This window comes from Thermobia domestica, chromosome 15 (assembly GCF_964235325.1).
Source record: "Thermobia domestica chromosome 15, izTheDome1.hap1.1, whole genome shotgun sequence".
Taxonomy (NCBI): domain Eukaryota; kingdom Metazoa; phylum Arthropoda; class Insecta; order Zygentoma; family Lepismatidae; genus Thermobia; species Thermobia domestica.
The window spans coordinates 106,420,518-106,445,290 of record NC_137468.1 but is presented as its reverse complement, the minus strand read 5'-3'; the positions used below and the strand labels follow the sequence as shown (position 1 = coordinate 106,445,290).

The 24,773-nt window shown below is 36.8% G+C and overlaps 1 protein-coding gene across 1 annotated transcript in view; it reads right to left on the bottom strand.

Moving 5' to 3' along the window:
- LOC145671185 (transmembrane protein 177) overlaps positions 1 to 24,409 on the bottom strand; it is a 49,707-nt gene extending 25,298 nt beyond the window's left edge. Inside the window, exons 1-2 of the mRNA XM_081740034.1 lie at positions 23,811 to 24,409; positions 20,197 to 20,425 (exon numbers count right to left, since the gene is read on the bottom strand). Of these exons, the coding sequence (XP_081596160.1) occupies positions 20,197 to 20,425; positions 23,811 to 23,959 (378 nt within the window). The 5' untranslated portion in view covers positions 23,960 to 24,409. The remainder of the gene's footprint in view (positions 1 to 20,196; positions 20,426 to 23,810) is intronic.
- Between the last annotated feature and the right edge of the window lie 364 nt (positions 24,410 to 24,773).

Below are 24,773 nucleotides of genomic sequence, written 5' to 3'. Positions count from 1 at the left end.
CACTATGTCATTGGGTTTTCTAGGGGTTCTCCTGTTTCTCTCCACACTCTTCATTTCACAATTATCATTTATCTCATTATTATCTATCTCACTGAGAACGTTTCCTTTAGTCTCAGTGCATAATTGTAAGACGATAAACGTTTGGTATCAATTATGTTCACTAATCTCAATTTTATCAGACCAGAACTTTTTTTTTTTTTACCTATTATATTTTGAATAACAAATCAGTTTGTTTATCATTAAAACTTCTTAATTTTTTTTCCTGAGCTTCCACGTGGTTATATGATTAGCGTACATATCTTTGGCATGGGAGACCCGGTTTCGATTTCCAGAGGGAGATCGTATGGTTCGGATCCTATATTAGCTATAGGTCCATGACTCATATAGCATCGCTGCTAAAATGGACGCTAAACTCAAATCAAACCAAAACCAAATTCCATTCCAAACTAATTTATCCGAAATAGTACACAGATTAAGTGGACCAAATATCGCTAAAAAGAAGAAGAAGAAGAAATTAAATAACCGAATTTTAGTTGTATTCCATTTCTTTTTTTTCTTTCGATTTTTAAACTATGCTACACAATAAGTAAGTATAGAACAACTATGTCCGTCCGTCCGTTTGTCGACAGTTTTTAGGGCAAGTAAGAGATAGCAAGAAACAGTTTCTTGATACAAATTCAGTGTTTCATCTCCTTTTTCAAACCCTCTTTTCAAACCGGAAGTGATAGAAATCAACTATTCCCAGCTTCAATATTGATCACCATAGAACAGAAAATGGTAATGGACAACCCGAAACAGTTTTTAGTAATGAATTTACCATCCAAAGAATAGATTTTACGTTCATCTTATTACCTACTACTGCAAACGATATGCAAAATCAGTAAGAGATGGCGATAAATATATTTCTCTTTTATGCTGAAATTATGTAACAATTTTTCTTCATCTATTTACAGATACGCCCACAATGGAGAAGGAAGTAGATAGCCGCACACGTCAATGGTCAGTCATTGAACTGCTGTACAAGACTGGCGATCACTCAGTTACATTCATTCGAACGCCAATTGTTTCTTTCAGTGTATGGGGATGTGATATTGAACCGCAGCAATACCCAGTGATGAATACAAAAGATTCACAGTGCTATTTTCAGTCTGCTGGACCAACCACGGTCCAGAAGGCCATCAACTGCACTGCAGTGAATAACATTAAAAAAAGACAACATTGATCAACTCATCAGGAGGGAAAGATATGTAACCACACGACATCATCTCGAAGCGATTGGGTTACTTGCGAGTAGGTATTAACATTAGTACAGTCTATAGTCTTAGTCTAAAGACTACGAGACAGGAGCTCTAAATAAGTTCACCAAGATAAGGCGATGTTTCACTTTGCCAGTTACACACAGAAGAAAACAAGAAGTTAAGATCGAAAGTGGTTCCTCAAACAGTCCCATACAGTCTGGACCTGGTCCGGTTTGATTGCTTTCTGTTTGGATCTCCAAAGGGCCACTTTCGTGGTAGGCAGTTTGCTATAACTCGACAAGTTTCAAACCAAGATGCGCAGATCGCTGTGGAGCACTTCGTATTCCGCCTTCCTCCCCACTACTCTTCCACCAACTGGTCTGGCTTTGAAAGTTCCAGTGATACTAACTCAGCAAACTTATGTTACAACAAATATCACCTGCTAAAATGTTTAAAGTCCGAATCTTACTTTTTTTTTAGTAGGTAAGCAACCTCGTGGTAGAGGTCTGCACGAGCTCGGGCCCGGGCCGTAAATTTTTAAATAAACAATAATATTTCTCTGGACCTTTTCGGGCGTAATACAACGATATTTTCTGGAGAACTTTTAACGCACGCCTAAATTTGTAACTTGAGACGCCCACACTTAAAATCACTTTGCAATTGAGACAAAAGCTGTGTAATAGAGAAAAAACTAATAGTAACAGAAATAAATATGCTTAGCTAGTCTGAGTGAAAATACTGCTTCTTACACTGAATTAAAGGAACAAGAGCATTGGGAACAACGTGTCTTGGTTTTTTCTTCAAGACAATGTCAGTTTATATTATATGAGAATTTATATAATGACTTTTTTTTTAAAGATAATTCATAGTTAACTAAATGTAAAGGATAACCTTTATTTCCTTGTTGTCTCTGAATCATGAAAGCTTTTAAACTGCAAAATTAAACATTTAATTGTTGCAAATAAAAAATACAATTTTGCCTTAATTGTTGTTTTGTAATTCAGGCTTATTTGGGGCTCATTTGATTATCACATGGGGTCTGACCTAAATGCTAAAACATATTTCTAACTCGGGTCGGACCTCATATTATTAATTCACGAGCCGGGCCCGTGCAGACTACCTCATGGATACACTGTAAGCAGTGACGCTTTCCGACGGGGCGATCCCTTCACGCTTTCTGAAAGGAAAATTTCTCTTTTTGTTATTATTTTTCATTGGTACGAACTGGCACAGTCAATATACAGCTTTTACACTCAAATGTCGTAGAAAATCCTCAGACCATTCCGCTCCCTGCAGATTGCAACACTGCAAAACATCATCGTCGCTGAGAAGGGAGTGGGGAAATGTAGGATTAGGTGCGCAACAGCTAGGCTGCAGCGTTCTGTTTACAAACTTTTCTACTTATAGTAACCAAGAACTCATTGCATGTGTGAAATAGTGGTGTAATAGCATCCAGGGTTTTACCAAAGTGCATTTACACCATGGTAAGAACGGTGGGCTAAACGTGTCACAATAGATGGAGGATACATTGAATAACATGCGTATGTATCGTGGCAGACAGAAGTCTTTGATCAGGCAATGGCGACTGCTTTGAAACAAATGCTGAGTATGAGAATTAAATCTGTCATATCCGTAGTTTGGTGTGGAGAGAAACAAACTTGTGAACCAAAGGTTTAAGAACAACTCAAGTTATCAATATAAACTATGCCGAAGATTACTGACTTATCATAAAACAAATATGAAAGACGTTTTGAAACGAAGAAAAATAACGTACAACTTTCGAAGCGGAGGCAAAGAAACTTAACGTAACCACACTAAAGAATAATCGTTTAGCGCGTAGTGATCGTGGTTCAGTGGTCATGAGAAACATTCTTCATTTCTTGATTCAGGAAAGTATTTAAGTCAAATATTCCTGCCTGCCTGACATTTAAGAGTCTCTGAAAGTTACAAAATTGACCAAAGGCTTTTACATCGTCAGCTTTCACACATACACTATTTAGTTTATCATTTACATATATGATCGTTTTTTCTCCACATCTTCTCAACTTGGCACTGATTCCAAATCCATACTTAACGTTCCGGCATTTGTATCATTCGTAACGCTTCGCAATCCTATTAAATGCATAAACAATGTTGATTCAAAGCACTACAACCTACGCTAAAAAGTCAAGGTATATAAAATAACGCTAGTTACTTCTGATAAACAGGATGTTGCCAGGTAAAAAGTAAAGAAAAATAAAAACACCTGTATTACTGAATACGGTAGGTCGGCTTGGCCTTTCATGTCAATAGGCAGAATAAATTTCTCAATCTATTTTTATTTAAAAAATTGGAATTTTGTTATTATTGTCAAAAATCTGGAAAAAATATATTTCTTTCACATGTTAGTTTGTATAAATATTATGGTTCATAAAGGAACCCGGAAAAAGAGGACATCTGACTATTTTCTACAAAATCCTCCCGGACGTCCTCTTAGTCTGAAAAAGAGGACATGTCCGGGTAAAAGAGGATGTCTGGTTACCCTAACCTTGTCATGATTAGGTAGGAAAAAAAAAAGCTTTAAAAAGAAATTAAAATAGCATTCAAGCTGACTGAGGCATATCAGGAATGAACATACAAAAGACACTGTGAGAATTCAAAAATATTAAAACTCTTCAACTTTTATTAAAGCAGCCACTTAATAAAAATGGTCATGGGCCTCAAAGGCTTACCTTGTCATTTCTAGGGTAAAACCGAACCCAAACCAGTTAACCGGGTTTTGGAACACGTCTAATGACTACTTTGTAGTTGATGATATATATATATATATATATATATATATATATATATATATATATATATATATAGCGCCTGTTCCATAATTCGTGTAATTTTCTACAGCACTGCAAGAAGATGAAATTTTCACACTATTAATGTGAAAGTTTTCATTCTTATTGAAAAATGTCTGAATTTTTTAAATTTTAACAGTAAATGAGGGAAAGTCATTCTTTAGCACCTCTTTTGGGGCGTAAGCAAAGTTAATTTTCTTTATGGCAGATGCAATGTTAAATTTTGGAGCTGTTTTCTGCAATGGTTATTGGTAAGGAATTTGGTGCATACGAGTATTATTTGCTACAAAATACAATAACACTCATCCGCAATGTTAGTATGGTCGTCTGGAACATTATTTTTGGTAAGGCTCCTCTTGTGGGGGGCACGAAGCGTAAAAACGTAGTGGGTGGAGTGTTACCAAAATCCCAAATTTTGTATTCTAGAACTTCAGTAATTGTCAGCTTAAACACAAATGTCACAGAATTAATGCTCCGATGCTCCTTGTATGTGCCAGTGCCTGATATGGGGCTACATTCCCGTTTCTGAAAATCACATAAAAAAAAAAAAAAAAAAAACACCGTAAATATCCTTAGCAGGGACTACCAGAAGAAGGTATTTTTTGGATCAATTAATGTGAAATTCGGTGCTATTGTAGTACAAAGGTATGTGTATTTTGACATAGGATGTTATTTTGGTAACGCACCACCTTAGGGAGCATAGGGGGCGAAACCTATGATGGTGAATCTTTATTATGAATTCCAAATTTTATTCTGCAAATGCCAGTAAGCGTCAGGTTTATCAATAATAAGAAAGTCTCTCACATTTATTACAAAAGGCAAAAACAATTACATATATTATATCACATTTACAAAGTGCTGATTCAGCAAACCACAGGAAAGTCGGTTGCTGGTTCTTTAGAGGATTAGTCCACATGTTGCTAGTATCTTGCGACGTAATTGAAACACACAATAATATTGCGAAGGTCTGTGTCCTTTCCCGAAATACACTAAATCTCAAAAAACACAAACAGCACGGACAAAAATAGGCAACCCACATCATTGTTCGCTGATAAATATGATATGTGCATAATCAATCAATCAATGATAGATCGATCACTGACAGTCATTAATGTGGGCGCCAGCACAGACACACAAATCCCTTTACAATAACAATGTATTTTCTAAAAAGAAAATTAGATCCCTACGTGAACCCAGGTCCGGGCCCGAGGGGCAAAGTGTTTTGGTGGAATGTTTTAAAAATCCGTTGTTTTTTTTTTTTCCGAATTTTACGGTTCAGATATATGATACAGACATATGAGTCGCGTACCGTTGGAAACGGCTCGTTATACTGAAGAAACTTGAGTTTGAACCATGACTCCAGATCAAACAGTAATGACGCAGTACATTTTTGAAGAGTTTATATATATATATAAAGTGTCCCAGAAGTCACTGAACCCGATGTTTAAGACCGTATAAGTAAAAAACAAAATGGAATGTGAAGGAACGCTGTTTGCAACAGAAAGCCCTATAAAGTCAGAAAATTTTCAGACACAAACATGTTTCTTGCAATGTATAATTTAATCATTAAAAATGTTGCCAGTGTCGGAAAACAAGAAAATGCAAATCGATTATACTGAATCACAGAAACCATACTCGTAAATTTTTTCAACATTTCTCAATACAACAGAATTAAAAGTGCCTTAGTGTGCTACCTAGAGGTCAAACCCATGTGTAAGTGACATTTGACAGCAGCAGTGTTGCCAGCGTGCTTCATATTGTAAAAACATGGATTTTGCAAATAGCTCAATAATACATGTGTGCAATGTTTGTAAGACTTCATCAATGTACTTTTTCTGTCAAATTCAATATATGGGCATCCAGATTGTTCGGTGGACTGATGCGTGGACTGACTGCCACCTTGCAATGCACTGCATGCGTCTCGCTTTCAATGTCCACTTCAGCCCCGATAGCAGATGTAATTGCCGTTACAACTGCTTCGGCATTTGCACCTTTATTAAAGGGGACATTTTTGATTTTCAAGTTTTCCCGTCGGTTGTACTGTTCTGCCTTGTGTAACTCTAATTGTAAATTCACAATTTCTGATTTTAATTTTGTATTTTCTTTAGCAATTTCAGACTTGAGATTTTTTAATGCCAGAAGTTTTTCGTATATATTGTCATACTTCTGGCTCATGAACACTACACTCTCTTTTAATGCCCGCACAGCTGACAAAAGTTCAGATATGGGAGAACTATCACCAAGATTGTCTATAGTATCGTTTATGAAGTTTCTTTTCCTCTTGTTCCCCCGTTTTTAGCTCACTTTCATGGGTGGTTGAGTTGACGCTTGGGCACGGCCATCTCTTCCGATGGTTGCGACTTGGGGCTGCTTCGCTTCCTCCATTTCTCTGTCGTCGTTGACCTCAGTCGAAGCTCTTGTGGCTGCCTTCTCCTTGCCTTCGATATTAAACACACAATTTCCACACTTTCACCTTCGTTTGATCGCACTTTTCATGTTACTAAATTTAGTAATGGTAATGTTTTAACATTCAATGTGGGATTTTCCTCCACAACTCGCACTGTACCGTAGAAAATATTGATTTTTTACGATAACATACTCACACGAACACATCTTTCCGCCCTCTTTATTCTTTCTACTCTTATACAGGGTCAAAAAATTTCCTATTCTTATCAATTTCAGTATGCTTATTTGCATTGGAATAGGACGTAATATTGAGGTCTCAACTATTCAGTAATAATAATAATAATAATAATAATAATAATAATAATAATAATAATAATAATAATATAGAAGACAAATTTCGTATGAGGACAGATTGTATTAAAATCTGTAAAATCGCTCCTAACATTAGGCAAAAGTTACAAAATAGTCGGGATTGGAGAGAAGTGTCCAAACCATCAGGACATACCCTCTGCATACGTCCCTACAACTTGTGTGTTAAGCGAAAAGTTTACAGGCAAATGTCATGTACATAGTAGGGCTACTGAACTCACAAGAGCCCTAAGAAAATTTGTTATGCCGGCTAAGCTACAGAAGACGTCGATGATTAGAATGAAAGAAATATTGAAATAAAGGAAGTGGGAGGAAGAGGAACTCGGAGAAAACCTACACACACGGCGTTTGTACAGCATAATACCTACTGTGCGGTAACTCGGTGGAACAGGGTGAACCATGAAATTCACAACACTTCAGTAATAATAATAATAATAATAATAATAATAATAATAATAATAATAATAATAATAATAATAATAATAATAATAATAATAATAATAATAATAATAATATTAATAATAATAATAATAATAATAATAATAATAATAATAATAATGGTATTAAAAGTTCTAAAGTTGCCGTAAAATTTGGCAAAACCTACTTAAAAGTCGGAATTTCGGGAAGGGAAATTCGCACCTCTGCAACTACCAAATTTTAAACGAAAGCGAACCACTAAAGTTTCATGTAGAAAGTATTCTACTGTAGGTTTTAAGGAAAATAACTAATAATAGTAACTGAAAATCACTGAACCGTAAGGCACATAATAAACCAACTTTTAGGATATGCACAGGTACTTATAAAAGTTTTGCTGCAAAAATACCTACAAAGACCATAATTCAATGAGCTCTGAAATACACAGTAACAAAACAGCATATAAGAGTCAGTCTACAGAGCAAATGTTACATAAAGAATGGACATACACTATTTTGAGAATCGAGATAAGACGAGAAATATTTACGATACTTTTCGCCTCGTCTCAATTTTCATCTCCAAAGTGAGACGATAATTTGAGTTAGCCTTGTCCCGTCTCGAATATAAAATGGTAATTCTCGTCCCGATTTTGTTTGTTTTGTTTTAGAAACGAGATGAGAAATTCCTCTTCTCGTGGGCAACAATAAACAAAACCAAAATATTCTTACCAAATGTCACGTTCCTGCTTATAATGGTATGACCTGGGTGATGATAATAATAATTATTATTATTTTATTATTCCTGAAGATTCGATAGTTCAAGTATTGAAACATCCGAGTATTCAAACATCTGGAGATAATAAAACGTGGGTGATCGCCGATCAATCGCCATCAAAAATCCTAAAGTAAAAAAAATACTTGTCCGACGTGGATTCGATCCGAGAACCTCCAGATTACTGGTCGAGCACCTTGATCACCGAACCACGATCACTACGCGGTAAATAATTCGTCTTTAGTATGGTTACGTTAGGTTTCTTTGCCTCCGTTTGCAAAGTTGTATGTTATTTTTCTTCGTTTCAAAACGTCTTTCGCATTTCTTTTATGATGATGTAAGTCAATACTATTCGGCCCAGTTTATATTAATAACTAGAGTTGTTCTTAAGAGTGGACTGGAGCATGATTCAGTTTCTACATTCTAACTTTCTTGTTCTTTTGAAGCTGTCCAACAGCGCCCTGTGGCGGAAGGCAGAAGCTCCAGATATATGGAATATCGCTTGGCTGCCTCTTCCCGCCCCTTTTTGAACGCAACAGGGGTGTCCTTGCAGGAGGAGGAGTATTTACTAGGATATCTGCTAATCTTTGTTTCGGGGGTGAGCCATGACCTTCGAAAGAGAGAAGGCCGTGGGTGAGCAGGAAGCTTCTTACATTGCGATGATGCGGGAAAAGAAACTTACTTGAGCTTGCTTTGGAAAGATGGCATGTATTTTTTTTCCTGTTTTCGATTTGAACACAGAAGAGAATACGTATTTGCTTCGTTTTGCCAATTTCATGTTAGAAAATGAAAATAACAATAATTTTGAAATCCAATATCTCATTAATGGATTTCGCAATCAATTTATCTCGTTATATCCAGGCATGTAAAAACATGTTACGTTACATTTGGAAAGAAATGTCGCATGTCAATTATATGCCTCACTGACCAATTTGTTGACAGCTCGTGGAAAACAAAAGTGATAAATCGTCAATTTCAAAGAGTTCCGCGTCAGTATTTCATATTTGTTATGTTCAGTACGTTACATCCAAACCAAAGAATAAACTACGTGCATTTCTCCTTTTTTTCACTCATGTACAAAAGAGTGGCGAGAGCTTCTTCGTGGCTAAGAGGTTAACATACGCGTATTTGGCGTGTGAGACTCGGGTTCGATTCCCGGTGGGAGCTCGTGGTTCGGATTCCACGTTAATCAGTCCACGTCCATATAGGCTCGCTGCTAAACGGGACGTTAAGTTCAAAATCAACTCAAGAATGGCGATCCGTATTATTTCTACATATTTTAAGACTGAATTCATTCTCGTCGCCAGAATTTTTTTTCTCGCTCATGTCGGTGCAACTATTTTTCTTGTTGCTGCTTCTCGTTTGAGATTGAACAGCAATTGAAAGACATGATTGTTTCTTTTCCGAAACCACATATAGTTCTGGAATCCATTTTCCGAAACCATATATAGTATGTTTGCACATTTATGAAGCTCTTATAACAGAAAATAGTCTTTAAATTCGCTTTTAATATGAATTACCTTCATTTTTCTATATCTTTGCACTTCTAGAGGCGTTTTCACCTCCTACCCTTGTACGATTCTCTTCCCACCACAAATATGACTTATACTTTCAACCATAATAAGCAATGTGTGAAAGTTTAATTCGAATCGGTTCTCGTGTTCGGCAGTTATCGTAAGAACAAAGAACACAAATGCTGTGCGAGTCGACTATTTCGCTATACTCAGTGAAAAATAAATACTTAGTATTTTAATATTTTTTTCTTCACTTGTACTAACGAAATGTAACTAAAACCAGGTTCTATGATTCTCGCAACGAGCTAAGATCAAACCAAGGACTTCCAAGCACAAGCCGCGCGAGAAAATAAACAGCGTCTCAGTACTATGTTTGATCATTACCTCGATGTTATATCCATGGATTGAGTCCGGAAGCTCTCGCCTCCTTTCGACGTGTGTGGTCGCAGGTTTAAACCCTGCTGGAAGTCCAACGCTTCGGATGAACACCCAAGTAGTGGTTCGGGTTCCACTTCAAACTGTAGGACTCGTCTCTGTATAGCCTCGGATCAGGAGACCTATAAGCGCAAACAGCCGGGATTCTGATGCTTGCAAATCGTCACGGAAAGCCTGTTCCACTAAGCTGTTGTGTGAGGAAAAACCATCAAAACCTAACCCAAAATTACACTATATCTAAGTATGCACACTCATGTCCAAAATTATTGTCGCATATCTATAAATTTGTTGTTGATTGTTGAAGGAATATAATTTGATAACGAATTCGCCCGGTATTTCTTATAATGTTAGTATCTATATAATCGGCAAAGACATGTATGTGGAAAATTTCATGTTAAAAAAGCAGTAAATAAGAACAATAAAACGAAAATAAAACTTTCTTGTCCATTTAGCAACATTTTGTTTTACTCATTCTAATTTTCGTATTTGTAATTCTTTTCCTATGAAATTTACCACAAATATACATTTCCCTTACACACACATAGCATCAGTATTAAAAGTATCCTCCAAAATAATTATCAAATTTTATCCTTCAAGAAGACAGTTATAGATATGCGACAATCATTTTAGATATGAATGTACCTAGCTTGAGGGTCCTGAATCTGAATTTTTCATTTTGGATGTCTTGTTTTTCATCAATTTCATATACGTTTTTACTTCTTGTTGGAATCTCCCCCCCCCCCCCAAAAAAAAAAGAAACATAATTCGGTAACCATATTGATAAAATATTCCAGAAACATTCTTATCACTTTTACAGGCGCCATCTTGAATTACTGAAAATGCTCAAGGTGTACATTTGTATACCAGGCAAATTCCGATTCAGCACCCGCAATTTAGGTAGAAACACTCAAGAAACATCTGACACAGCAGCGCAAATCTGTTTTCAACATTCAGAGGGGGGGGGGGGTAAGACATTCCCATAACCTTGTTTGTTTGTTTTTAAAGCGATTTTGAGGCCTAATTGGGGGAGGGGGCATCAATTTCATCTCACTTTCCTTTGGATCGGACACAAATCATCACATTTCTCCTCAAAAACCACATTTCAAATCGGATTATTGAGGGGACAGTCCCCCCAGTTCCAATATTGGAGGGGACATGCCCCCGGAATTTGCGCCAGTGATCTGACATACTGATTTTTTTTTGTTTCGATGAATTTCCTCCAGACTATATATAACAACAAAGGGTTGGTAGAAGTAAAGTAGTATTCAGGCTTCGCAACGCGATGTAACTAAAATAAAGAAACACGTTCAAGTTATTAAAATAACTTTTGAATATGCTTTGAATTCCTGGATCGCGACAAAGATCTAACTGTTCCAGACTACGAAATTAAAATCAGCACCTTGTTTCGTAACTGAAATTCGAATCTGTGTATCCTTACTTCAAATCCTGATCCATGTGGCTATCCTAATGTGCACGTTTTGTGTAATCATATGTTATTTGCAAATTAATAGTAAGAGTAAACTGAAAATCACCCTTTGTTTTCTTCTCTTTATAGATCTGTTCCTCCATGTAAATGGATCACGAAACTAAATCGTAGGACTAAGGCGAACGTCAGACGAAACGAGAAAGCGCGTGATTGACAAAGTTAGGGATGCGCACGAGACGAGTCGAGACAGGATTTTCCTGATAAAATTCGAGTCGAGACACAGCTCTTATAATAGAAAAATATACATTTTTCGAGTCGAGATATCACTTTTACAGCACATTTTCGAGACGAGACAGCCACAAACCTTGTCTCGTGCGCATCCCTAGACAAAGACAACTATGCTACTCTGGAGCTCTGGAACGTACAACAGAGCGACAAATCGTTTTAAAGATATGATTTCAGCCTGAAAAACAATATTTTAAAAAAATAAAATAAAAAATATATCATTACATATTTCCTTTTATGCCATTACAGATAAAACATTTAAAAAATAAATAAAACTACACGGATTACTGAAAGTAGTTTGTGTATGTGTTCTTCTCAGTAACAAAATTTGAAGCTTGAGAAATAGCAACCAATCTACAACATCGCTCGCTCACTTTTTGTCTGACATGGACCTAAGAATGAGCTTAAAAGATGTTACAATTTATTTATAATCGTTTTTAAAATCTTTATTCTTGTGCTCCTTTTTACAAATTTTCACGTGACAATAAACTTATATATGAATTCGATTTACAGAGTTGGTCCTCCATTATTACAAAGATCTAGATTTCATTAAATAGGTTGAGTATATATATATATATATATATTTTTTTTTTCTCGTGCAAGTTCCAATTTAATGAGAGTATACAGGTGTTATCATATTATTTACAACATGATATGAGTAATAAAAGCAAGATTACGGTGGTCAACTACATTATATATACCTTCATAACTTGAAATATTTCAACCACAAAACATTATGTTTTCTTCTATAGAAACCCTATGTAGATAGTGAATTGAGAAAATACATTTAAAACATTTCTGTCTTGAACGGGTTTCGAACCACATACCTTCTGATTATCGGTAATCAGGAGGTGGGTGGGTCGAATCCCGCCCAATTTTGCTATGCATTTTCTCAATTCACAAAAGATTAGTTGGGAGGATCTACTTCTTTTTCTTTCAGACGAAAGTTATCTTCGTTTTCATTCACCATCTAAAGTAACAATAAAATATTCACATCTACAGCTAAAAATCTTTATGACATTGAAATCATCACATAAACCTTACTGAATTAAATGAGCAGCATCGTTTATTATTATTATTATTATTATTACACTGCTCCACAAAACTTAAGCAACCCGAGAGAACATGGTAAAAGTGACGTGTGAGGCCCATTCAACACTGGTTAGTGGCATGCACATACACAGAGATACACAAGCAAGGCGAACACCCACTCTATCGCATAACCAGCATCGTTGCAAGCGCGGTGAACAACTTATGCCATGAGGCGTACACCACAGCCCAGTAGTGTCCGAGGCTCCAAGCATTGAGTTAGTGGTTCTTGTCTGGGGTACACACCTTGCAATGGCTGGTAGATGACATTTGAGTGACTTTGACCGCGGGCGAATAATTCGGCGGTTGGAATTGGGCCGGTCGCAAGTGGAAGTGGCGCAGGACTTCAACGTGAACAAAAGTGTTATGTCAAGGCTGTGGAATCGCTTCCAAAATGGAGGTGAAGTCAGTAGACGTCATGGAGGAGGCCGTCCGAAGAAGACGTCGGCCGTCGAGGACCGATTTCTCACAATTTCTGTCAAACGTAACCGTCAAGCTTCATGCTCTCAACTGGCCAATGTGTTGTTTCAGGCTACAGGACAACGCGTGAGTCGAGAAACTGTTCGTCGGCTGCTCAATAGAGCAGGACTGTATGCAAGAAGGCCTGCGCTGTGTGTGCCATTGAAACTGGAACACAAACGTGCGCGTTACACAGTGTCAGGAACATGTTGCATGAGGAGAACACCAGTGGGCGCGTGTCATGTTCTCCAATGAGTCGAGATTTAGCCTGTCGTCAGCTTCTGGTCGGACTTTAGTGTGGAGAGAACCAGGAGGACGCTATCATCCAAACTTCATTGCTAAACGGCCGTCCTATGCGGGTGGTTCCATTATGGTGTGGGGTGGAATTATGCTGAATGGGAAAACGGACCTCTATATTGTGCAACATGGCACTTTGACAGCACAACGGTACCGGGATGAAATTCTCAATACACATGTGTGCAGTTTCCGCGGAGCATTTGGCCCAGACTTCCTGTTCATGGATGACAGTGCCCACCCACACCGTGCACATCTTGTGTCCGAGTATCTGGAGAGCGAAGACATTACGCGTATAGCATGGCTTGTATATTCGCCGGACTTGAATCCCATCGAGCATGTGTGGGATGCTCTTGGGCGTCGAATAGAGCAGCGCAATCCACCAGCACGCACTTTCCCTGACCTGCAAAGAGCTCCCCTCGAGGAGTGGCGCCATCTGCCGCAAGACTTGATAAACACTCTGATTTGCAGCATGGAGGCCAGATGTCGTTCCTGTATAGCTATTCGTGGCGATCACACGCCATATTGACTGCCTATGCCCTCGCACAATTCAGCTTCATCTGTTGAGGTATCGTTGTGCTGAACTTTTTGGTCACCCTGTACATCCTAACTGTATTGTTCGTCTTCACTTGTGTTGCATTGTGCATCTGGACCGCCTTTTTGTTCATTATACTTGGTCCAGTGATCGTGTCGTTTTATTTTCTGCCACTTTCTTCGAGTTGCTTAAGTTTTGTGGAGCAGTGTATTTTATTAAAGCAAAGCCAATAAATTCCCTATTTGTACACACCACAATATTAACAGAACGAATAATTGATAATCAAACCGCATCTATGAAATGACCATTTTCATTAAAAAATGATGTTATACATAATTATCCAAAGGCTTTTTTGTATAACCTATCTGAATATTGAATTTGGTATCTACTCTTATTTCGGATTTAATTTGTTAGTAATTCTGAGGTATTGCGCACGTTAGCAAAACATGTGATATATAATGTTTAATGCAGAAAGGCAAACAAAATAGACAAAATAATGCACCAAACGAACTTGTAAAGCAAGCAGCTTTTACTGTGTCAAATCTCACCACGTTATCTAAGAAAGCTCGTACCACCCAGCACTTATAGAAAATCAATATATAAATTACGTAAAAGCTCATTTCTGTTCCAAATAAATGCAGTTACAAAAAAGGAAATAACTAATACATGGCTACATTGTACAGTGGTGTTCAAAAAATGTCTAATTTCTTATGCATAGTCCATAAGACAAGCGACATATTTTTGAACACCATGGTACATGCTGAGTGATAACACATGGTTTCAAAAAATAAGTACATATATATTTTTTTTTAATGCAGTTTCTGAGAAACTGCAACAATAGAGAAAATACTGTACAGTGTAACATATAAATAAAACATACTTTATACAGGATTTTTTTTCAAATGTACAATTAAGAGATTGCCGGCGAAAACCCAAAACCTGAAGAAAAAGAAACGCACGTAATTATACTAGCAATTCTGTAAAAAAGCACCACAGGTCATGATGTATAAGCCTCTGAAAATACTGCGATCATTTTTAAAAATCGCCGCCATTTTGAAACTACATCGGATCGCCGCAGAAATTACACAGTAAATTTAGAGTACCTTGTGCTTCTGCCATCAAAATTTCATGCTAGAATACTGAATACTTTGTCCTGTATAGGAAAAAAAACACACAATTCTAAAATGCTTTTTCTCATTTCCGCACACTTGTGTAGTTCCTAGTTTTGGAGGTTTTACTGGCAACTCCTGAATTGCAATTGTAAAATGCTAAATAACATAAGCTTAGCATTTGTATAGAGTTGAGTTGATTTTGAGTTTAACGTCCCGTTCAGCAGCGAGGCTATATGAGACGTGGACCTACTGATTAACGTGGAATCCGAACCACATGAGCTCCCGCCGGGAATCGAACTCGGGTCTCCCACGCCAAAGGCGCGTACGCTAACCGCTTAGCCACGGAGGAGCTCAGCATTTGTATAGAGCAGGTTATACTTTACATCCTGCGGTAAATATTTATCCGTGTGTCAACACCTTACTGATAAAAGAAGGGGATTTTTTTTTAATGATTTTTTGCAAGAAATTTACAAATGGAAGTTACTGTGCAACACAAAGTGCGGAATTTTAAGATGTAAAGTATAAGGTGCTCTATATCTCACATAAGAAAACAAAATGTAAGAATTCTCTGGGAATTAAGAAGTTAGACAAAATCCTCACAAAGAGATAAAATTCTCATCCTAATAAAATGCCATATAAGAATTTGAATATCTACTACCTGTGCTACATAAATTTACAATTCACAAACCACAGATTTTCCACCGTCTTGAAATCAGTTTTGAGACGTTGATGGCTCTGTTTCTGATGGTCTCTTACGGGCCACCTGCTTTCTTTCCTGGGCTTCTAATATGTAAGAAGGGTCCCTAATTGGCATGGATCTACTATGGCGAGGATCTAGTAATACTGGAAGAAGGTAGTTCATATAAAAGCGCTCAAGCTTAAGAAGCATTTTTTTTTCCCAGAATGTGTTGTCTCGCTCAATAGTCCCAGTTTTCAACCCGAGAGGGGTCCACATTACGTAGATGCAATACGGTAATCTCTTTGGGTAATATGCAATTGACCCTGAATTTGATAATAATGATTATGATTTTTTTAATGCCACAAATTTGGCCATCTTTTGATACATTCCACATTGTACATTTTTTTTTTGCACGAACAGCTTCATCGGGTGTCAAGGAAGCTGCTGTTGAAGGGCATTTGACTTCGACGATACAATTTTCTCCAATAAGGCCATTAGGAGTTGCACCAAGAAAAGGTACTTCAGCATCGATGAAGAGTCCACATTCAGCAATACTAACGTCCAACTTCCTTTCTAAATCCTTTTTCGCTCTTTCTTCATTTATTTTTCCATACGCAATAGCATCACAGTCAAAATTAGAGCAGAGAATTTCTTTAACTAAAGACTTGCAACTCGTTGTGGGTAACATCTTACATACCCGGCCGAAGTACGAAGCTGTAAGAAGTTTCCTACGTTGCTCCAGCCATTCGCCACTTTGATATTGAGCTACTGTCATCCTCTCTATTCTTTTACGTTCATCATCTGACTTCCTAAGATTATCTAAGAATTCCCTGCATTCTCTCTCGAAATCTGCAGAAGGCAAATCAGGTTTTTGAGCTTGCGCTCCATAATGTTCATCATGATCCGGTTTCTTTTTATGAAATAGAGACTTCCGACACTTTTTTCCACTAAATTAATCCTGGCTTCTATCTTCCTCTTTCTAGTAGTCTCGCACTTCTTTGAGGTTTCACTGGGGCTACTGTTATACATTTTCTTGTGAAGCTTGTAGAAGGCAAATCCAGTATTATGACGTACTACTGCACCAGCACATCTACCAGCATACGAACAACCAGCAGAGTAATTAATTCGTTTCCCTCGAAGGAACTTTGCCACTGCAGAGTAGTAGTGCTCTACTGGGTTACTGTCGACATCTTGAATAAGGCTTCTGCTGTGTAAACTCAGTTGCCTTACTACATTATTAATTTTTTCAAGTAGTCCACATTCTTTCAACTCAGGAACAATGCACTTTTCATTTGGGCATTGTTTTCTTGTGCAGAAGTAATCTGCACATTTCTCATGGCTGCCAAAAATATGCATTGACGAACTGATAATATCTTTCCTCAGATTTTCTATCCTTTCATCTATGGGCGTGCTCTCTTGTTTTCGATGCTGTATCGCTTTAGTGATGGCGGTTCTTAACCGCAGTACATTGTCGCCCAATTTCTTCCTCAGAACTGTGGTATTTCTCTGCTTATCACTGGTTACTGCTATTTCTCTAAGTTTGTTGCAGAACTTACATAAAGTAAACATTTTGCTGCGAAGCTAGAACAATGTAACACAGCAAGCATAAACAGCAATAATAGAATAATAAGCGAAGCGCTATATAAATAGTACCTATTGACTATAGCAAAACCAAAGAAATGTACTGTAATAGACGCACTCTCCAAATTTGATAAACATTGAAGTCTATTCTGTAACACAGATCGAATACTATTATCAATATAATAATAAATGTGTCTGATAGAGTGCTTTTCACGAGACGAGACGAGAAATAAGGTTTCCTTGTCTCACCTCGTAAATTTTGTTAAGTCAAATCTTGTCTGGCTTTCGAAGATTTTGTTTCTCTAGTTTCGAATATCGAAAAAGATGTCCTCGTCTCGTTTTATTTTGTAAATTCACATACAAAATTTATGAACCGATTTTTTAGATTTCCAAACTATGCTATGCATAAGTGTCGGAAGTCTTACAGAACGAGTTTGTCTGTCTGTTGTAGGGTATCACAGCCAAAACAATAGGAGATATCGAGATGCAGATTTTGCAATCGATTCAACATCCCACAAACTGGTTTTGTCTTCTCTATTAACCCTCTATTCAAACGAGAAGTAATTAAAATTAATCATTTCGGAATGGTAATAGATAGCGAAAAACATTTTTCTGCAATCGATTCATGGTCTCAAAAGTATATATATTATTACTACCTTCAACACACTATCGAAACCGGAAGTGGTTCAATTTACAGTACTTATGGTTTTAATACTGATTTTCCGAGCAAGAACTGTAAAAGATATTGAGAAGCACCTTTTTTGCAATCGATTCAGCGTCCCAAGAATAGGTTCTATACCCTCCCTTAACCCTCTATTCAAGCTGAAATGGTTCAAATTAACGCTTTTGGTTTTAACATTTATCGCCACAGAACAAAACCAGTAAGAAACAGCGATATATTATATATATATATATATATATATATATATATAGATATAGATAGATAGATATAGATCTAATATGAACTCAGGAACAGGTTCTTTCTTTGATACTATTCCTTTATTACAACCAGTTGGAGATGTAACCGACTACTTCGAAGTTCGAGTATTGTATTCAGATGGTTTGGGAGTCTTTCGTAGTTTTAAAATTCACTTGTATTAATTTGATCTAGAAGTTATCAGAATCCTTCAGCGTAACGAGAGGTTCATGAAGGGAGTGATATAACATTCAAATCATATTTAACATTGAAGTATATGGTTTAATGACTTGCGTAACTTTAAAAAAATGATAAATGTTCTACGTTGTATTAGTACAATCATTTAATCAATTTATGATTTTTATACTATGATTCATGTATCAATAAACAAAATTTGAGAACTAAGACTGGGATAAACTAGAGTTGCCCGCCAGAATCGTGAAATTTATCTCTCATCTCGATTCTAGTCTCTAAAATGAGACGGGAATTGTCATTTTTCTAATATCATCTCGAATTTACAAAATACTTACCATCTCGGAGGCAACACTAATCTAATACTATATATACTAACAATTAATTACGCTTAATTTGCTCAAGTATAAATTAGAAATGAACATCTGCGTGAATTTGTTATTGTGTTTTTGTCATAATCATGATGTTTTGGGGCTGCACAATTCCAATTGCTTGTTTCTTTAAATCATTACGGATTCAGTAGTTAATTCTTTTAAAAAAATCAAATGTGCTCATTTAAAACCTACTTAGCCAGTTTGTAGGACAAACGTAATACGTAAATAATGATGATAATTATTATTATTATCCTTTACTGATCACTTTTTTTTATATATATATTAGCAATTTTGCAATCGTTTCCTCGTATACAAAATTCTTAGGTATTATGTTTTAATACAGTGCTTTTTTTAAAAAAAAAGAAAAAAAACTTTAGAAATAACACAAAAAGAAAAATGTGGCAACTACAGATCTGTCACTCTCACCCACTTTCCTTCGACCAGCAATAAATAAGCGCTCATATTGTGTTTGGTGACATCCTCCACCACCCGCAGTGTGTCGGCATCGGACAACAACAGTAAATACCCTCGGTCACGGAAGACGAACGCAAGCCTGCTTTCTTCGGCTGCATTTTTGAACAGAGTCATCTAACGGGAAAATGCTGAACTTTTTAAACATTAATTACTACGAGAATGTGCACTCTTTAATTTAATTAGCATTTACTCTGTAGATAATAATTAATAAGAAATAAGAAAATTATAGGTTGAATAAAGACGAATAAAAGATTATGAAGGTATGCACCTCAAACTGCTAATTCTCATTACTTTCTCTAAAAAGCGGTATCGGGTTTAGTGGTAAATCTTGATTTCCGTATGGGGAATTAAAAAACGATATTAATAATTTTGAGCAAATTACACACACATACATTATCAATATTTCATGAATTTGAGTAATATTGTTAAATGTATAAACCTGCTTTACGATTTTCTCCAAATGAGCAGTGTAGGTCGTGATATCATGCAAAATTGAAAAAATCCTATGTGAAATTTATCCCATTTTTCACGGCATCCTCGCAAAGCTCCAGTCCACTCTTAATCCTTTGGTTCACAAGTTTGTTTCTTCTCCACACTAAACTACAGATATAACAAATTTAACTCTGATACTCGGCATTTATTTCAAAGCAGTCGCCATTACCTGATCAAAGACTTCTGTCCACCATGATACATAAAAAGGACACAAGTACATACATACAAAATTTCATGGTCCTAGTATTACAGCTGAAAAGTTAAGGATCACTCTGCAAAACGTTTTGAGTACCCTTTGTATTTATATACTTACTGTAATATTTTTGGTGTCAACGTCATCAACATCTTGGTAATTAAAATTAGATGGCAGCCCAACAATCGCTCCAGTATTAAAATAAGTCGATCCAGCGTGAAATGTATCAAATCCATATACAGAGAAGAACTTGATTAATTTTTTCTCTTTTGCTGGAATCTGCATATCTTCCATGACTTTCTCAGCCCTTTCCTTGATACGTGCTTTCAGTGGTACTGGAGTGCCAAATCTAGAAAAGAAAAGAGAAAATGACCCAAAATAAATCTACTATATTACTAATTCACGCGAGTGAAAGCAGTACGACTGCATGCAGCACATTCGCACCCAACTTAACCTATATACGACACGATTGAATAGCCCCCCCCACCCCACCCACTTACACACACAACTGTTCGTTGTAATAAACAGACAACTAGTGATAAGGGTTCCAACAAACACCACTAGGAGTTGTTAAAACGATGCATCAGGAGTCAAAATGTAACGTTAGTTGTCTGTTCGTCATGTATCTGCTTACTGCAAAGCGGTTTTTCTCAATAAACGTGTTAATGTACACAGGATCATGTATCCTTATATGAACAACGTTTATAAATATATATCCACCCTTGAAAAATTGTGCAGATTGAGAATATGTCGTCATAAAAAGAAATAATTACATGGTTAAAATGAGTGAATACATATGAAACAAGGCTATCTGGTGCCGAGTTCTGTACAGATCCACATATTCGTAAAATTTACAGAACAAATTTTTAATATTATAGTAATAACCGAGTGTATACATAACAAAAATATTTTGTGCTCTTACCTAAAAGATGAGTATGTTCGTAGCAGAAAATAATGAAAGTATAACCAGTTTTGATTTGAGTTTAGCGTCCTTTTCAGCGGTGAGGCTACATGAGGCGTGAACCTACAGCTTAACGTGAGATCCGAAACACAGAAACTTCCCCCGGAAATCGAAGAAGTGCAACCCAACACCCACAGATCCATTCAAGGTAGCCATGAAGCACAGTATACAAAGTGAAGTTACGTGATTCGGCGTTATGTAGAGGTAAAGGCAATACATAAAATTAAGAAGCGGAACCACTGAAGTGATGATGAAGTAATACGTGTATACGGAAGGGTTATTGATTGAGTTCATGATAGAATGGTGAGTAGTGAAGGAGATAACAGTGAGTGTAAACTGAAGCTGGCAGAGAGGACTAAGGACTTGATGGTACACCAAACCTTCAGTTTTTATTTATTCTCGGAAAATAATTCTGTAAGTTACAGACAATCGATTCAGGTATGTTTTTAGTGACTAACTAATATCACATAATAACGTAGCGTCCATTTGGGACTCCACTGCAGCGAACTGGTTACATTCATTCTTTTTAGTGGCAACTTAGCGGAACTTGGTTATTGTTCAATGCACAATAGTTTTTTTTAGAATCGAAATTCTAGAATTAGTGCGGGCGGTAGCCTGTGTCACGTGTGCATTATATGTGCCCTCATTTTGACTGCTGGGTGTTATTATCCATTTGAAAGAGAGTTAATTTCTTTTGGTCACGTGATCTGGTTCATGGTCATTTAGCCGCCATATTGGATTCAAGATAGCGTATTATTACCGCCTTTAAACGCTCGTAACTCGGCCATTTATGGACCGATTTTGATCCCTTTTCCTTTGGAAAGAAAAAAATATGCTCTTTAATTTTGTATTCTTGCACTTTTTCCGAAATCTGCGCCGTTTTCCGAAAAAATTGGAGAGACTAGAACTGAAAATAAAATGTTATTCTATTTTCGTAATTTCCTCGAAAATGGCTAATAATTCAACATTTTAATAAAACACAAAAGAAGCAGAATTTAATAAGATTTAAAACGGTATACAACATGCTGAATTTAGTTTAAAACTAGGCTATATATTAAAGAAAAACTAACAGTATGTATGATTTTAATTGTTGTTACAAAAATAGCTTTTTCCGCCGTTTTTACCTTCTAGCAATATATCTGTACTGCAGGCGCTAGCCCATCTCACGTGCAAAGTTTTATGTCTTCTAAGTCTTATTATGGGACTTGTTAAACGCCTATCTATCTATTAAAATAATACGATTGCTTGTCTCCGCCTGCTCCCTTTAGATGCTCCCCTTCCCTAACACTGGGCCCCCCAGCTCCGCCGTGCCCTGACTGCGTTAGACAGAATTCGCACTTTTAGTGGTCACGTAGAACAGGCTGCTTTGCATCTTTTGCACTGTAGTTTTATGCATACATCCGGACGGCATACTTATACGCACATTATTGCAAGTTTTCAACAATTTATTATGATGGATCCCTTGAATTATATCTATACCCTACTTACACACAATCATAGTCATACGTCTTGCAAATAAAATCCGAAAAATAAACACACTACTGAACAAAACTGCACTTATTTAATATAAAAACACATTTACACGTGACGTTTCGATCATCTAGCCAAGATCCTAATCAGACGTGAGTGTACGTTTGATGAGGATCTTGGCTAGAAGATCGAAACGTCACGTGTAAATGTGTTTTTATATTAAATAAGTGCAGTCTTGTTCAGCAGTGTGTTTATTTTTCGGATCTATACCATGTGAGGTGTTTTCATGGCCTATGTTTAGCAGAAGGGGTCCAGCTCTTTTCTCTAAAAAATGTTACAATTTTGGTAGTTTCTGTTCACATTCGATTAGTTTAGAGTACGTCAGGTTAGTTTAGTTTAGTTTAGGCTGGGTTAGTTTATGTTAAATTAGTGTAGGGATCCCGCATAATTTTCCAAAAAATGATAGAATTTCGCTTATTTCTACTAATATTAGGTACGTTTAGGTTAGTTAAAGTTAGCTTAGGTTAGTTTATGTTAGATTTGGTTACGTTATGTTACGTCTAAGTACTTGCATTATTCATTTCTCCTGTAAATTTTGTGTTTTTTACGTGCTTCTGGACCCCTTGTACTAAACATACTCCGTTTTCATATCACCCAGTGCAAATCATTTAGGAAACAAGAAAGAAATTAGTGGAATTATATTTTTTACCAATTATTTCGTGGCGCGCCAAAAGTAAACCTGGACGAAATCAACGGCTTGTGTATAGCCCGCTCCCCCCAGTTCTTTGTCACCGGAACTGGAAGAGTCACTACTACTACTTATATTGAGAACAGAACCCAACCAACCCCTGCGGGGCTTCTAACCCGTTCCTACTACTACTACTACTACTATTGCTACTAACTACCACTACTACTACTACTACCGCTACTACTACTACTACTACTACTACTATTTATACTAAAACTTCCTTACCACAGAATTTACATCTTAAATCTTTATAACATGCGGTTCCGATTCATTATGAACTAGTATGAATCGTTAGAATCATTATGATTCGTTAAAAATCACTGGGGGGAGCGGGCTATACTCAATCCAAATCAACATATGGTAAACTTACCTACCTACCTAAAAATTATTGAATTTTATCGCAGCTTTAACTTAGATATGTATGTAAATAAATAAATACCGTGAACGGAACTAAACCACCTTTCACCCCCTTATTAACTTTCCGCGAGGTGAGGTATCTTAAATCCCTTTCCACAACATGTAATACAGTCCTCGGAATTTGTACTCATGCATTACCTGTATAGTTGCACGAACTCTTGATACTTCTTCAATAAAAATGTATGCGGCACAGAAACAGTTACTGTTAAACCTAGAGTTGCAGCACATGTTGCTCCAAAAGTAAACTTTCTTCCAGTGTCCGTAACAAACCAAGATAATCGTGACATATCGTTTATAACAATCTTAACTGTCACGAAAATAATACATAATAACCAATACTTTGTAGCACATAAAACAAAATATCAGATGGTTTCCTTCGCGGCTGCCTTCTTGAGCTCGTCTCGTCTTGCAACCATTATCGGTCAAATACGTACGTGCATCAGCATTAAATTCATATGCGCTACAATTGCAAAATTGTCTTAAGTGTACCTCACACGGAGGATTGTGATTCAGGAACAAAATTGAATAAAATACAGGACACAATGGTAAGAAAGGACACAATCGGGGAAAAGGTCAAAATCAGGAAAAAGTCAAAATCGGGAAAGAAGTTCAGACAGTGAAAGAGGGCGGAAAGCCAAGTTGAACAGGGCAAAAAGTTGAGAGGAAAATATGAAGTGTAAAATGAAAAAAGAAGAAAGAATATAAATAAGAAGGGGATATATGTACGTGTAAATGTAAAAGAAAATGTAAGTGTATAGGAAATAGATGTATAGGAAATCTCACTCCACTCTCTTTCGAAGAGCATCACAAAACACGAGGAACTAGCCGTAACGGCTACTGTCGAACTCCTCTTCTTGAGCTACGCCACTACTGCTAGCATTTTCACCGATCCCAAGAAGTTCATCCAATACATGGTGAAGTAGCACTCTTATTGGCTACGCATCGATGACGTCACAAAATTTCAAGTTCAACCTGCTAGCATTTTCGCCGATCCCAAGAGGTTCATCCAATACATGGCCGAAGTAGCACTTTTATTTTCTAGGTACCGATGATGTCACAAAAGTTAAACCTGCTACTATGCTTGTTGCTTTCCTTCGTCTG